This window comes from Salmo salar, chromosome ssa06 (assembly GCF_905237065.1).
Source record: "Salmo salar chromosome ssa06, Ssal_v3.1, whole genome shotgun sequence".
In the NCBI taxonomy this organism is placed as follows: domain Eukaryota; kingdom Metazoa; phylum Chordata; class Actinopteri; order Salmoniformes; family Salmonidae; genus Salmo; species Salmo salar.
In genome coordinates, this window is record NC_059447.1 from 23,200,279 (window position 1) to 23,214,794 (window position 14,516).

At 40.8% G+C, this 14,516-nt stretch overlaps 1 protein-coding gene across 4 annotated transcripts; it reads right to left on the minus strand.

Moving 5' to 3' along the window:
* Window positions 1-4,905: 4,905 nt before the first annotated feature.
* Window positions 4,906-13,230, minus strand: LOC106606684 (serine/threonine-protein kinase/endoribonuclease IRE1-like). Of its 4 annotated transcripts, XR_006770176.1 has the most exons (6): window positions 12,310-13,230; window positions 11,394-11,509; window positions 9,015-9,087; window positions 7,582-7,688; window positions 6,346-6,539; window positions 4,906-5,209 (listed from the first exon to the last, which is right to left on the minus strand). XR_006770176.1 is itself a non-coding variant. In XM_045719991.1 (3 exons), exons 1-3 carry the CDS (start codon window positions 9,061-9,063, stop codon window positions 5,150-5,152), a joined length of 303 nt encoding a protein of 100 aa, XP_045575947.1. In that variant the 5' UTR covers window positions 9,064-10,389; the 3' UTR covers window positions 4,906-5,149. The 4 variants fall into 4 exon arrangements, 2 of the variants coding, with proteins under 2 accessions (XP_045575947.1, XP_014058502.2); XR_001329108.2 differs by lacking the exon at window positions 7,582-7,688; XM_045719991.1 differs by lacking the exons at window positions 7,582-7,688; window positions 11,394-11,509; window positions 12,310-13,230 and having other exon boundaries at window positions 9,015-10,389.
* Window positions 13,231-14,516: the final 1,286 nt, after the last annotated feature.

Consider the following 14,516-nt stretch of genomic DNA (forward strand, 5'->3'; position numbering starts at 1 on the left):
ATTGTGCTGCTGCTCCCCCCTGTCGGCGGCTCCCAGGCAATGCAGGCCTGGTCCTCACCAGTACAGGACAGAGCCACAGCGTCTGCAGTGGCTCTGTGGCCTTGGGCACGGGGTGTGTGCGTGTAATTGCTTTAACCTGTTGGGTCTAGGGGGCAGCATTTGCACGTCTGGATAAAAAAAATGTACCCGATTTAATCTGGTTACTAATCCTACCCAGTAACTAGAATATGCATATACTTATTATATATGGATAGAAAACACTCTAAAGTTTCCAAAACTGTTTGAATGGTGTCTGTGAGTATAACAGAACTCATTTGGCAGGCAAAACCCTGAGACATTTTCTGACAGGAAGTGGATACCTGATGTGTTGTATTGACTTTAAACCTATCCCATTGAAAAACACAGGGGTTTAGGAATATTTTGGCACTTCCTATTGCTTCCACTAGATGTCACCAGCCTTTACAAAGTGTTTTGAGTCTTCTGGAGGGAGATCTGACCGAACAAGAGCCATGGAACGATGATGTCCCATTAGACACCTGGCGCGCGAGTTCATGTTGGGTACCCTCGTTCCAATACGTTATAAAAGAGTATGCATTCGTCCACCTTGAATATTATTCATGTTCTGGTTAAAAAAGGCCCTAATGATTTATGCTATACAACGTTTGACATGTTTGAACGAACGGAAATATATTTTTTCCCCTCGTTCATGAAGAGAAGTCCGGCTAGCTTACATCATGTGCTAACGAGACGGAGATTTTTGGACATAAATGATGAGCTTTTTTGAACAAAACTACATTCGTTATGGACCTGTGATACCTGGAAGTGACATCTGATGAAGAGAATCAAAGGTAATGGATTATTTACATAGTATTTTCGATTTTAGATCTCCCCAACATGACGTCTAGTCTGTATCGCAACGCGTATTTTTCTGGGCGCAGTGCTCAGATTATTGCAAAGTGTGATTTCCCAGTAAGGTTATTTTTAAATCTGGCAAGTTGATTGCGTTCAAGAGATGTAAATCTATAATTCTTTAAATGACAATATAATATTTTACCAATGTTTTCTAATTTTAATTATTTAATTTGTTACGCTGACTTGACTGCCGGTTATTGGAGGGAAACGATTTCCTCAACATCAATGCCATAGTAAAACGCTGTTTTTGGATATAAATATGAACTTGATAGAACTAAAAATGCATGCATTGTCTAACATAATGTCCTAGGAGTGTCATCTGATGGAGATTGTAAAAGGTTAGTGCATCATTTTAGCTGGTTTTATGGTTTTGGTGACCCTGTCTTTGACTTGACAAAACATTACACACAACTCTTGTAAATGTACTGTCCTAACATACTCTAAATTTATGCTTTCGCCGTAAAACCTTTTTGAAATCGTAAAACGTGGTTAGATTAAGGAGATGTTTATCTTTCAAATGGTGTAAAATAGTTGTATATTTGAAAAATGTGAATTTTGACATTTATTTGGATTCAAATTTGCCGCTCTTGAAATGCACCTGCTGTTGATGGAGTGCACCACGGGTGGCACGCTAGCGTCCCACCTAGCCCCAAGAGGTTTTAATGCCAAAGAGCTGCTACTGTCTAAATACATACAGTGGGGCAAAAAGTATTTAGTCAGCCACCAATTGTGCAAGTTCTCCCACTTAAAAAGATGAGAGAGGCCTGTAATTTTCATCATAGGTACACTTCAACTATGACAGACAAAACGAGAGGAAAAAAAATCAAGAAAATCACATTGTAGGATTTTTTATGAATTTCTTTGCAAATTATGGTGGAAAATAAGTATTTGGTCAATAACAAAAGTTTATCTCAATACTTTGTTATATACCCTTTGTTGGCAATGACACAGGTCAAACGTTTTCTGTAAGCCTTCACAAGTTTTCACACACTGTTGCTGGTATTTTGGCCCATTCCTCCATGCAGATCTCCTCTAGAGCAGTGATGTTTTGGGGCTGTCGCTGGGCAACACGGACTTTCAACTCCCTCCAAAGATTTTCTATGGGGTTGAGATCTGGAGACTGGCTAGGCCACTCCAGGACCTTGAAATGCTTCTTACGAAGCCACTCCTTCGTTGCCCGGGTGGTGTGTTTGGGATCATTGTCATGCTGAAAGACCCAGCCACGTTTCATCTTCAATGCCCTTGCTGATGGAAGGAGGTTTTCACTCAAAATCTCACGATACATGGCCCCATTCATTCTTTCCTTTACACGGATCAGTCGTCCTGGTCCCTTTGCAGAAAAACAGCCCCAAAGCATGATGTTTCCACCCCCATGCTTCACAGTAGGTATGGTGTTCTTTGGATGCAACTCAGCATTCTTTGTCCTCCAAACACGACGAGTTGAGTTTTTACCAAAAAGTTCAATTTTGGTTTCATCTGACCATATGACATTCTCCCAATCCTCTTCTGGATCATCCAAATGCTCTCTAGCAAACTTCAGATGGGCCTGGACATGTACTGGCTTAAGCTAGGGGACACGTCTGGCACTGCAGGATTTGAGTCCCTGGCGGCGTAGTGTGTTACTGATGGTAGGTTTTGTTACTTTGGTCCCAGCTCTCTGCAGGTCATTCACTAGGTCCCCCCGTGTGGTTCTGGGATTTTTGCTCACCGTTCTTGTGATCATTTTGACCCCACAGGATGAGATCTTGCGTGGAGCCCCAGATCGAGGGAGATTATCAGTGGTCTTGTATGTCTTCCATTTCCTAATAATTGCTCCCACAGTTGATTTCTTCAAACCAAGCTGCTTACCTATTGCAGATTCAGTCTTCCCAGCCTGGTTCAGGTCTAGAATTTTGTTTCTGGTGTCCTTTGACAGCTCTTTGGTCTTGGCCATAGTGGAGTTTGGAGTGTGACTCTTTGAGGTTGTGGACAGGTGTCTTTTATAGTGATAACAAGATCAAACAGGTGCCATTAATACAGGTAATGAGTGGAGGATAGAGGAGCCTCTTAACTTAACTTAATGGATAGGGGGCAGTATTTTCACGGCCGGATAAAAAACGTACCCGATTTAATCTGATTATTACTCCTGCCCAGAAACTAGAATATGCATATAATTATTAGCTTTGGATAGAAAACCCTCCAAAGTTTCTAAAACTGTTTGAATGGTGTCTGTGAGTATAACAGAACTCATTTGGCAGGCCAAAACCTGAGAAGATTCCAAACAGGAAGCGCCCTCTCTGACTATTTCTTGGCCTTCTTGATCATCTCTATCCAAAACAGGGGATCTCTGCTGTAACGTGACATTTTCTAACGCTCCCATAGGCTCTCAGAAGGCGCCAGAACGTTGAATGATGACTTTGCAGGCCATGGCTGAAAAACAGTAGCGCATTTGGATAGTGGTCGATCTGAAAACAATGAGACTGGCGCGCGCGTGCACGAGGCGACTCCATGTTTTTATTTTCAGTCTTTGAACGAAAACAACGACTCCCGGTCGGAATATTATCGCTTTTTTTACGAGAAAAATCGCATAAAAATTGATTTTAAACAGCGTTTGACATGCTTCGAAGTACGGTAATGGAATATTTTGAATTTTTTTGTCACGAAACGCACCGGGCGCGTCACCCTTCTTTACCCTTCGGATAGTGTCTAGAACGCACAACAAAACGCCGCCATTTGGATATAACTATGGATTATTTGGAACCAAACCAACATTTGTTATTGAAGTAGAAGTCCTGGGAGTGCATTCTGATGAAGAACAGCAAAGGTAATCCAATTTTTCTTATAGTAAATCTGAGTTTGGTGAGTACCAAACTTGGTGGGTGTCAAAATAGATAGCCATGATGGCCGGGCTATCTACTCAGAATATTGCAAAATGTGCTTTCACCGAAAAGCTATTTTAAAATTGGACACCGCGATTGCATAAAGGAGTTCTGTATCTATAATTCTTAAAATAATTGTTATGTTTTTTGTGAACGTTTATCGTGAGTAATTTAGTAAATTCACCGGAAGTGTTCGGTGGGAATGCTAGTTCTGAACGTCACATGCTAATGTAAAAAGCTGGTTTTTGATATAAATATGAACTTGATTGAACAAAACATGCATGTATTGTATAACATAATGTCCTAGGAGTGTCATCTGATGAAGATCATCAAAGGTTAGTGCTGCATTTAGCTGTGGTTTTGTTTTTTGTGACATTATATGCTAGCTTGAAAAATGGGTGTCTGATTATTTCTGGCTGGGTACTTTGCTGACATAATCTAATGTTTTGCTTTCGCTGTAAAGCCTTTTTGAAATCGGACAGTGTGGTTAGATAAAGGAGAGTCTTGTCTTTAAAATGGTGTAAAATAGTCATATGTTTGAAAAATGGAAGTTTTCGGATTTTCAAGGAGTTTGTATTTCGCGCCACACCTATCAGTGGATATTGGAGCAGGTGTTCCGCTAGCGGAACGTCTAGATGTAAGATTAAAGAAGAAGTTACAGGTCTGTGAGAGCCAGACATCTTGCTTGTTTGTAGGTGACCAAATACTTATTTTCCACCATAATTTGCAAATAAATTCATTAAAAATCCTACAATGTGATTTTTCGGAAAAAAAAATCTCTCATTTTGTCTGTCATAGTTGACGTGTACCTATGATGAAAATTACAGGCCTCTCTCATCTTTCTAAGTGGGAGAACTTGCACAATTGGTGGCTGACTAAATACTTTTTTGCCCCACTGCAAGTAATTCATGTTTTCAACTCACCTCCAAAAAATAAGCAACACTTTATCACTGTGTTTAAATGCATTGTAGGCTAAGAACAAAGTAGCACCTGGTGGGCTCTGTCCTGTCTATGTAGTGAAGAGTGAGAGCTGTGAAATAAATTAATGGGATAAATCACAGAGCTGTTAAAGAAGTTGCCCTTCCCTTGTCTGAGCACAAGTTTTGTTTGGTAGAAAACGACAGTTATGCCTTAGTGAGGGGAGGTAAGAGAACATTTAATCAGAGTGCTTCTATAGGAGGGGGACAAAAGAAGAACGATTAATATAAACGTCCATCTTTAATCAGGTAAACACACATAAGAGGCTGTTGCACAGAGAAGTGTATGCATACACTGTTACATCAAATGATAATTGTGTCACTCCTTCCCTCCAGCCATAAATAGTACATCTTAAAAGTATTGTTGTTCATTTAGCTGGACAGACACCCATACCTTATTTCTCATGGCATGGAGAAGATCTCTGACGAACCCTCCTTTATACAACCAGAATTTACATAGATCTGGCAAGAGAAAATACATGCAATGAGTATTCCACACAGTACATTCTAATAATTTATTCTAAAACCTGTAAAACAAACCAATCCCCTAGTCAAGTCTCATAATGCAGCAAGATTGAAATACCTCACAATGTTCTGGTTTAAAGTTAGATATCCTATAAATATAGCCTACCTGTCAGGAAATCTTCAGCCGACTAGTTATCCACAAGGCATAAAATAAAAACATACCAACGAGCTAAATAGGAAAATTACTATATAGTGCAAATTAAAAACTCATGAATGCAACAGTCACAGTGAACTTTCTCTGTGTCTCAACATGTATTTTAAATACAGGTAGCATATTAAGTAAGCAAATATGTTGAGGATAAAAACTTTTTAAGGATAAAAATCAGTGTGTGATGACATAGTGTACACAAATGAACTTTTTCACCTAAGTTTTCATGTACCGAATAAAACTCAGAAGTTGAATGTGTTTCCATTGCATTTTCAATTCTACCAATAGTTTTGTCACAAAAACTGTTGCATTAAATAGAACTGTGCCTACTCTGGTCTTGGCACGTGCTCTCTAGCCAACACATTCGTAGTGGGAGGACCACACAACATATCATCGCGTGACTCCAAGTTTACTTCGATATGAGGGTTATTATATCAATATTTGCGCATAAAGCCATTTCCACTACCATTTCTCGCATAATTCATTTTACAGACACAAAAAGATCCCACCATGTCGAACGAACAAATGATCTATTGGCATTCATAAAATTGTACAGAAACTTCCTGGTTCCATCACATTTAAAAAAATATATATAATATGACTTTACTGGCATAAACCTATGGATGGAAAGTGGTTAATCTTTTATCCCCAAAAGTGGTCTGATGTTGAGCATAGTCCACATCCCACACCATGGTTGTGTAGACGCTGCCTATCTTTCCTATGTATGTATAATATACTGTAGCTTGATCTCCACAACAGATGATCAAATTTGATTTTAGGGTGAACTGTTCCTTTGAGCAATGGGCCAATCCTGTTTTACTCCTGTAAGGAGATGCCAATTAGCCTATTTCTTTCTCGATTATCTCTGAATCTGTAATGACTTGAACAGTTCTCTGGTCCAGTGTAAAGATCAGGAGCCACTCACAGGGTTTACTTTCCTGCTCTCATCCAGGACCTCTGGGGCATTCCAGCCCATGGTGCCAAGGGCTCCCGACCTCATGCTGTAGCTTTGTCTGCCGTCCACTAACTGCTTACTCATCCCAAAGTCTGAGATCTTGACCGTGACTGAGCCAGAGTGGTCTTTCAACAGGATGTTGTGGGGCTTCACATCACGGTGGACTGGGGAGAAAAGATCAGGATGAATCAGTCTACTGGAGTTGAGGGAAGTTCATAGATCTGATCAATGATAATATAAGTAAAAGTCATCAATACTGTAACTTCACTAAGATTATCTGCAGTATACAGCATATCATTATAACCTATTTTGTGAGAGTGCAGGTGTTTCAGTCCTATCATGGTCTGCTGCAGCAGCATCACTGGTTTCAGTCCACGAAGGTCAAAAGGATTTTCTTTAGTAAAACACTGGAAGAGACACCCAAGTATTAGGGCGCTGATGAACCCCAAGCATTCTAACCTTGGAATGTAAAGTGTTGGGCCTATGTTCCATGAGCTGAAATCTCTGAGATTTTCCATTCACACAAAAGTCGTATTTCTCTCAAATTTTGTGCATAAATTTGTTTACATCCATTAGTGAGCATTTCTCTTTTGCCAAGATAATCCATCTACCTGACATGTGTGTCATATCAATAAGCTGATTAAACAGCACGATCATTATAGAGGTGCACCTACTACTGGGGACAATAAAAGACCACTCTAAAATGTGCAGCTTTGTCACACAACACAATGCCACAGATGTCTCAAGTTATGAGGGAGTTTGCAATTGGAATGCTTACTGCAGGAATGTCCATCAAAACTGTTGCCAGATAATGTAATGTTCAATTCTTTACCATAAGCCACCTCCAATGTCATTTTAGACAATTTGGCAGTACGTCAAACTGGCCTCACAATCAAAGACCACGTGTATGGCATTTTGTGGGCAAGCGGTTTGCTGATGTCAACATTGTGAGCAGAGTGCCCCATGTTGGCTGTGGGGTTATGATTTGGGCAGGCATAAGCTACGGACACGAATCCAATTGCATTTTATTGACAGCAATTTGAATGCACAGAGATACTGTGACGAGATCCTGAGGCCCATTGTCGCGCCATTCATCTGCTGCTATCACCTCATGTTTTAGCAGGATTATGCACTGCCCCATGTCGCAAGGATCTGTACACAATTCCTGGAAGCTGAAAATGTTCCAGTTCTGGTCTGCATACTCACCAGACATGTCACCCCTTGAGCATGTTTGGAATGCTCTGGATCGACGTGTACAACAGCGTGTTCCAGTTCCCGAAAATAACCAGCAACTTCGCACAGCCATTGAAGAGCTGTGGCACAAAATTCCACAATCAACAGCCTGATCACCTCTATGCGAAGGAGATGTGTCGTGCTGCATGAGGCAAATGGTGGTCACACCAGATACTGACTGGTTTTATGATCCACGCCCCCAACAGATGCATATCTGTATTCCCAGTCATGTGAAATCCATATATTAGAGACTAATGAATTTATTGCAATTGACAGATTTTCTTATATGAACTGTAACTCAGTAAAATCTCTGAAATTGTGGCATATTGCTTTTATATTTTTGTTCAGTATACTGTATTTTCAAACACAGATCATCTTGATCTGAGACTGTTATATAATCAAGTTTGATCCCCTTGGATAAGTCAGAGAATAAAATCGTGAGTCATTCACTTAGACATGGGGATTGTCGTCCAATTTAAGAAGCAAAGCGACCTCTCGATCAGCATAGCTTTGTTTTGCTAGTTCAATTCTCTTTACTGCCGCAGGACGCTTGTTGTTATCATCACAAAGGACGAACCCCCTGGTTTAATACTTGGGTTAATTGTCTTGCTGGAAGATCAACTTGCAGCCAAGTGTCAGACTCCTGACAGAGGCAACCAAGTATTTGGCTAAAATGTCCTGGTCCTTGGAAAAGTTCATTATGCCATTGACCTTAACTGGATCAGTGGAAGCAAAATAGCCCCATAACATCTAAGATCCACCACCATAGTTTACTATAGGTATGAGGTACTTTTCTGCATATGCTTCTGTTTTTCAATGCCAAACCAACCATTGGTGTGTGTGGCTAAATAGCTCTATTTTCCCTTGGATGGGAACTAGTTCTATGGTCAGATAACATGAAAATAGAGCTTACCCACACCAGTGGTTGATTTGGTGGTAAAATATGGTGGTGGGTCTAAGATCTCTACCAACGTGTTCTCCAATCTCGTAAAACATTTTAGATAAAAGCTCAGTGTAATTATCCTCGCAAGGGGAGGGTGCTAGATTATTGAAAACAGGGGTGCCAATCATTTTGACCGCTACCTTATTTTACATTTATTTTTTATCACTTTTTTAAAATATATATTTCTCTAAACAATTGTATTAGTATTATTACTTACCATCATATTGTTTATTTTATATTATATTTTTATATTATATAGTATTGTATTATATAGTATTGTTTTCTTTTTTGCTAATATTTATCAAGATTGCCAATAATGATCAATCTGACTGCATATAACGCACAAAATCATGTCATTGAGAACTACCATATCCACAATGGTGGATATATACCATACATTTTATTATTGCCAATAAAGATAAGCCTAAAGAGAACCTGAGAGAGAAATGATAAAATACAACACCTGGCTGAAAATGTCCTGTAGGTCTCCCTGAAGAAGATGTTAAAACCATCTCCTAGAGCTCCAACAGGGCCATCTTGGGGGAGAGAGAGCGAGAGAGACACATAGAGACAGAGAGATGGTAGATAAAAAAGTATAGTAGAAAATATGTTAGATTATGTTGATTCAAAGCAAGTTACTGTAAATACAACTCTTAAAAAATGTACTTTGAGATAATCTTTCTAATTCTACAGGATAAATAATGATATTTCATAAATTCCCTATAAAGAGGTGGCAGGTAGCCTAGTGGTTAAGAGTGTTAGGCCAGTAATTAAGCAAAGACCGTATTTCTCATCACCATTATATATATATATTTTTTAAGTTTCAGCTAGCTGGTTCATCTTCCTCAGGATCTCCAGTGTAATCTTCACAGCATCCTCAGGTTGGTAGGTCCCCACCATCTTACTGATAGTGTCCTCTCTGCCAGCGTACTCCAGCTGGCTCACTGGGATGCATTGAGGGAAACCTTCCACGCCTTGACAAAGGTACCATATAAATGTATTCAGCTCTGCTTTACCCAAATCATTCAGAGTGGCCAGCAGCAGCTCAGGAACGACAGCCATTGTGGGTCACTGAGGATAAGACATGGAGGCTTGTTAGCCCTGGGCTACGTGCAGTGTGAACGCAGCTGTGTGGATCACTGAGGATAAGACATGAGGAAGCTATCTCTAATATACTTTAGATACACTCCAGAAAACATGCCCACATTTATTTTTTTACAAGTATCTCATATGTCACATGCACTTATTTAAGTATTGTTTTTAAACTTCATTATTGACCGTGTACAAGATCAAATTGTTTTAGGGCATCACACAGCAGAACAGGCTGGGGTAGACGTGGGCTTGCAGTGTGTGCTTTTGGAAGCTTTGCTAGGAAGTATGGACTTGATGTTTCACTTTCACTCTTGCCAGAGCTGTATTCATATTTACTGTACATTGACTATAATAGTTTGTTGTACTCCCTATAAAGACACTGTACTTATTTATTTCAATCACCAGAAAACAATGTTCACACTGAAAATAGTACCATACACTAAACTTCACAAGCACAACTGATAAGGAAGACTACGATAAACTAACCAAACTGTATGTACTCCGGTACTTAGTGCCTCCGTCTTTTATCCTCTCACAAAACTACTTTCATCAATGTTTACATTTTGTCTCGAGATCTATCTATTTGTGGTTCATGTTATTAGCTCTCATGAGGTTTCCTGCTCAAAACTACTCATTACCTGACTACTGGGTTGGCGCCCCCCCTTGGGCTGTGCCGTGGCGGAGATCTTTGTGGGCTATACTCGGCCTTGTCCCGGGATGGTATGTTGGTGGTTGGAGATATCCCTCCAGTGGTGTGGAGGCTGTGCTTTGGCAAAGTGGGGGGGGTTATCCTACCTGTTTGGCCCTGTCCGGGGGTTTCATCGGATGGGGCCACAGTGTCTCCTGACCCCTCCTGTCTCAGCCTCCAGTATTTATGCTGCAGTAGTTTATGTGTCGGGGGGCTAGGGTCAATCTGTCACATCTGGAGTATTTCTCTTGTCTTTTCCGGTGTCCTGTGTGAATTTAAATATGCTCTCTCTAATTCTCTCTTTCTCTTTCTTTCTTTCTCTCTCTCGGAGGACCTAAGCCCTAGGACCATGCCTCAGGACTACCTGGCTTGATGACTCCTTGCTCTCCCCAGTTCACCTGGCCGTGCTGCTGCTCCAGTTCCAACTGTTCTGCCTGCAGTTATGGAACCCTGACCTGTTCGCCGGACGTGCTACCTGTCCCAGACCTGTTGTCCCAGACCTGCTGGAACCCTGACCTACTCACCGGACGTGCTACCTGTCCCAGACCTGCTGTTTTCAACTCTCTAGAGACAGCAGGAGCGGTAGAGATACTCTCAAAGATCGGCTATCAAAAAGCCAACTGACACTTACTCTTGTGTTACTGACTTGTTGCACCCTCGACAACTACTATGATTATTATTATTTGACAATGCTGGTCATTTATGAACATTTGAACATCTAGGCCATGTGCTGTTATAATCTCCACCCGGCACAGCCAGAAGAGGACTGGCCACCCCTCATAGCCTGGATCCTCTCTAGGTTTCTTCCTAGGTTTTGGCCTTTCTAGGGAGTTTTTCCTAGCCACCGTGCTTCTACACCTGCATTGCTTGCTGTTTGGGGTTTTAGGCTGGGTTTCTGTACAGCACTTTGTGATATCAGCTGATGTAAGAAGGGCTATATAAATACATTTGATTTGATTTGATACACCCATGAAACATCAAGTTGAATCCTGTCCTAAGAGTGGTTTTCTCAAAATCTCATATAGTTATTTCATTACACACAACATATCCCATACTACTTACGGGATAGGACAGTCTTCTGCTCTTGCTGATGTTGAGACAGCTTATACCCAAGTGGGATGAGTTAGAGGCGTGTCTGATAAGTTCAGGTCTACCAGTACCATGCAGGGTGTGATTTACTGTGGAAAGGGAATGGAGAATGTAGAGAAGTCATAAGCCCTTAATCTAAACAAGGAAGGTAGAAACACAGTATGAGAGAAAACAGATGTACACTACAGATGTACATTACGTTATAGAGTAGCTACTGTACATAAACAGCTGGCCCCTAATTAAATGTAAAAAAGTAACCAGAATAAGACAATAACAAAAGTTTATATGGGCAATGTAAAAAGTTTGACAATTATTATACAGTTTAGTTTCTTGATTTCACTCAGTAGGCCTACACTGTTTTGTTGAGTGAATAACACGAGTCCAAATCTGCATTCCTGCAGGACCAGTAGATTGATGATTTTTACTTATCACACAGAAGCGATATACTGTCTGTCCTTTATGTTCACTTCCTGTTTTCTGTAAAAAGCATGACCTGACGCATACCCAATTTATGTAGCGGTGCTGACTAACGGAGAGTAAACTGTATAAAAATACAGAAAGAAAGTCACACACTGTATATATGCAACTTTCTGTCTTTATTTTTCTACACTTCCTCTTTCCTCTCACTAGTCTTCTCTCGACAATGTTTACTGTTTGTCTCCAGATATCTGTGTTTGAGTCATGTTTTACGGTCTCATGAGGGTCTTCTACTTGAAGCAACTAACTTCCTAACTACACCCATGAAACATCCAGTTTAATCCTGTCCTATAAGAGTGGTATTCTATCCAATTTCACATATAACCATATCCTTGACTCTGCTAAAAGTCTGATAAACCTTGTCAAAATCACAATGTATACAGTATTAATAGAATAAAGGGATACTACTTACGGTACCAGATAACTTACTCTGCTCCCGCTGATGTTGATAGCTTGTGAGACGTACACCGAATGGGGATATACTTCTGCTGGAAGTGGGATGGGTTAGAGGCTTGTCTGAGAAGTTCAGGTCTACCAGTACCACTAACAACGCAGGTTGTGATTTACTGTTGTAGGGAATGTAGATAAGGAAGGTAGAAACACAGTATGAGAGAGAAAACAGATGTACACTACAGATGTACAGTGTGCATAAAACAGCAGACCATAAGGCCCTATTCAATGAAAATCGATAACCAGAATAAGTCAACAAGTTTCTATAGACATTGAGAAAAGCATGTTTGAAATGATTATACAATTTAGTTTCTTTATTTTACTCATTAGGCCTGATGTTTGTATTGTTGCGTGAATAACATGAGTCCAAACCTGTATTCCTGCAGGACCAGAAGATTGATGATGATTTTGACTTATCCCACAAAACCGATATCTGGGTTTCATTGAGAAGAGGCCAACTGTCACTAGTCCACTATTCTGCTGATGAATACTAATTTCAGCAACCCCTTCATGAAAGGATATCTAAGGGTTCAGATAGTATTAGAGTACTCACTCCAGTGCTGCCCTGGATCAATGCCTGTCCTGAATCGACATCTGCTGGCCTTAGGAGGACGAACCTATACTGCCAAGAGATGAGTCCTACTTTGCTGTACCTGGCCTTCAGGTCAGTGACGGAAGAGGAAGCGAGAGATCTCACTCATTCCTTTTTTTCTGCTTCATATACAGTCAATCAACTAAGCAGACCAGACCCAGCTGCTAATGCATTGTTCCCTATGGGAGAGTCACCCCTTAAGCCGACCGGAACTGTGACAATTATTTTCAATGGTAAACGGCCTGAGTGGGAGATCTTCATTCATCCATCATCTTTCCTTGAGGTCTCTAGGGCCACGCTCAGGAGGGTGGAAAGATCTGAACATGGTAGACATGTCTTGTATAGAACTGGCATCATTCCCCATTTTACATGACAGAGAACCATAACATACAGAACATAATATACAGTATTTCTATCCAGTATTTCCATCTGAACATTCTGTAAAGTCTAACTCAACCCAGATGGATTCAATGACAGGACAGTGCACACATTAATCATCTATGTAACTAGTTTGTATTCTGAACATAAATATGTTGGGTATTAATTATACCATACCACAACAGATAGTCATAATCCTCCCTTATTACAGCAAGTTGGTGGCATAATAAAAACACATTTTGAGGAAGGTCTTCCACTTTCTCTGGTGGAATCGTATACATATACAGGTTGGAAGCAGCAGTTAGAAGTCTTTCTCCATATCAAAGGTCCCTGAAATGCTGAAGGTCAAAGGTGAACACTGCGCTTCACTATGTAGTGATCTGTGACTGTGTTACTGCACATCCTGACAACAATGCAGTGGATTGTGAAATACAGTTGACTCCTGTTGTGAAAGCGACTAAGCATGCCGTTATCATGTGCAATTACAGTAAAATAACATAGGACAAGAAAACTGTATCATACGTTTGAGCAGTGTGCATCTTATCTGAAGTGTGCTGAGTGATGAAATTAACATAGATATGTTTATAATTTACCACAATGATTGGCCATACGTCTACTATATTTTATCTGCATGCCTCATATCAAACAAGCTAAGCGTCAGTACAGAGACAAAATGGAGTCACAATTCAACGGCTCAGACACGAGAAGTATGTGGCAGAGTCTACAGTCAATCACGGACTACAAAAAAAAAAACAGCCCCATCGCGGATCACGATGCCTTGCTCCCAGACAGACTAAACAACTTTTTTGCTCGCTTTGAGGAAAATACAGTGCCACTGACAAGGCCCACTACCAAAACCTGCGGGCTCTCCTTCACTGTAGCTAACGTGAGTAAAACATTTAAACGTGTTAACCCTCGCAAGGCTGCAGGCCCAGACGGCATCCCCGGCCGCGTCCTCAGAGCATGCTCAGACCAGCTGGCTGGTGTGTTTACAGACATATACAATCAGTCTTTAACCCAGTCTGCTGTCCCCACATGCTTCAAGAGGGCCACCATTGTTCCTGTTCCCAAGAAAGCTAAGGTAACTGGGCTAAATGACTACCGCCCTGTAGCACTCACTTCCGTCCGCCATCATGAAGTGCTTTGAGAGACTAGTCAAGGACCATATCACCTCCACCCTACCTGACACCCTAGACCCA

Excerpts from the sequence above, each read along its gene's own strand:
- LOC106606684 (XM_014203027.2), bottom strand. The coding sequence starts at position 6,893 with ATGGAAAATCTCAGAGATTTCAGCTCATGGAACATAGGCCCAACACTT. Across the intron at positions 6,540-6,679 it reads CCTGCACTCTCACAAAATAG|TCCACCGTGATGTGAAGCCC; the intron begins GTTATAATGATA and ends TTTTCTCCCCAG. Across the intron at positions 5,210-6,345 it reads AGAGCAGGAAAGTAAACCCT|ATCTATGTAAATTCTGGTTG; the intron begins GTGAGTGGCTCC and ends TTCTCTTGCCAG.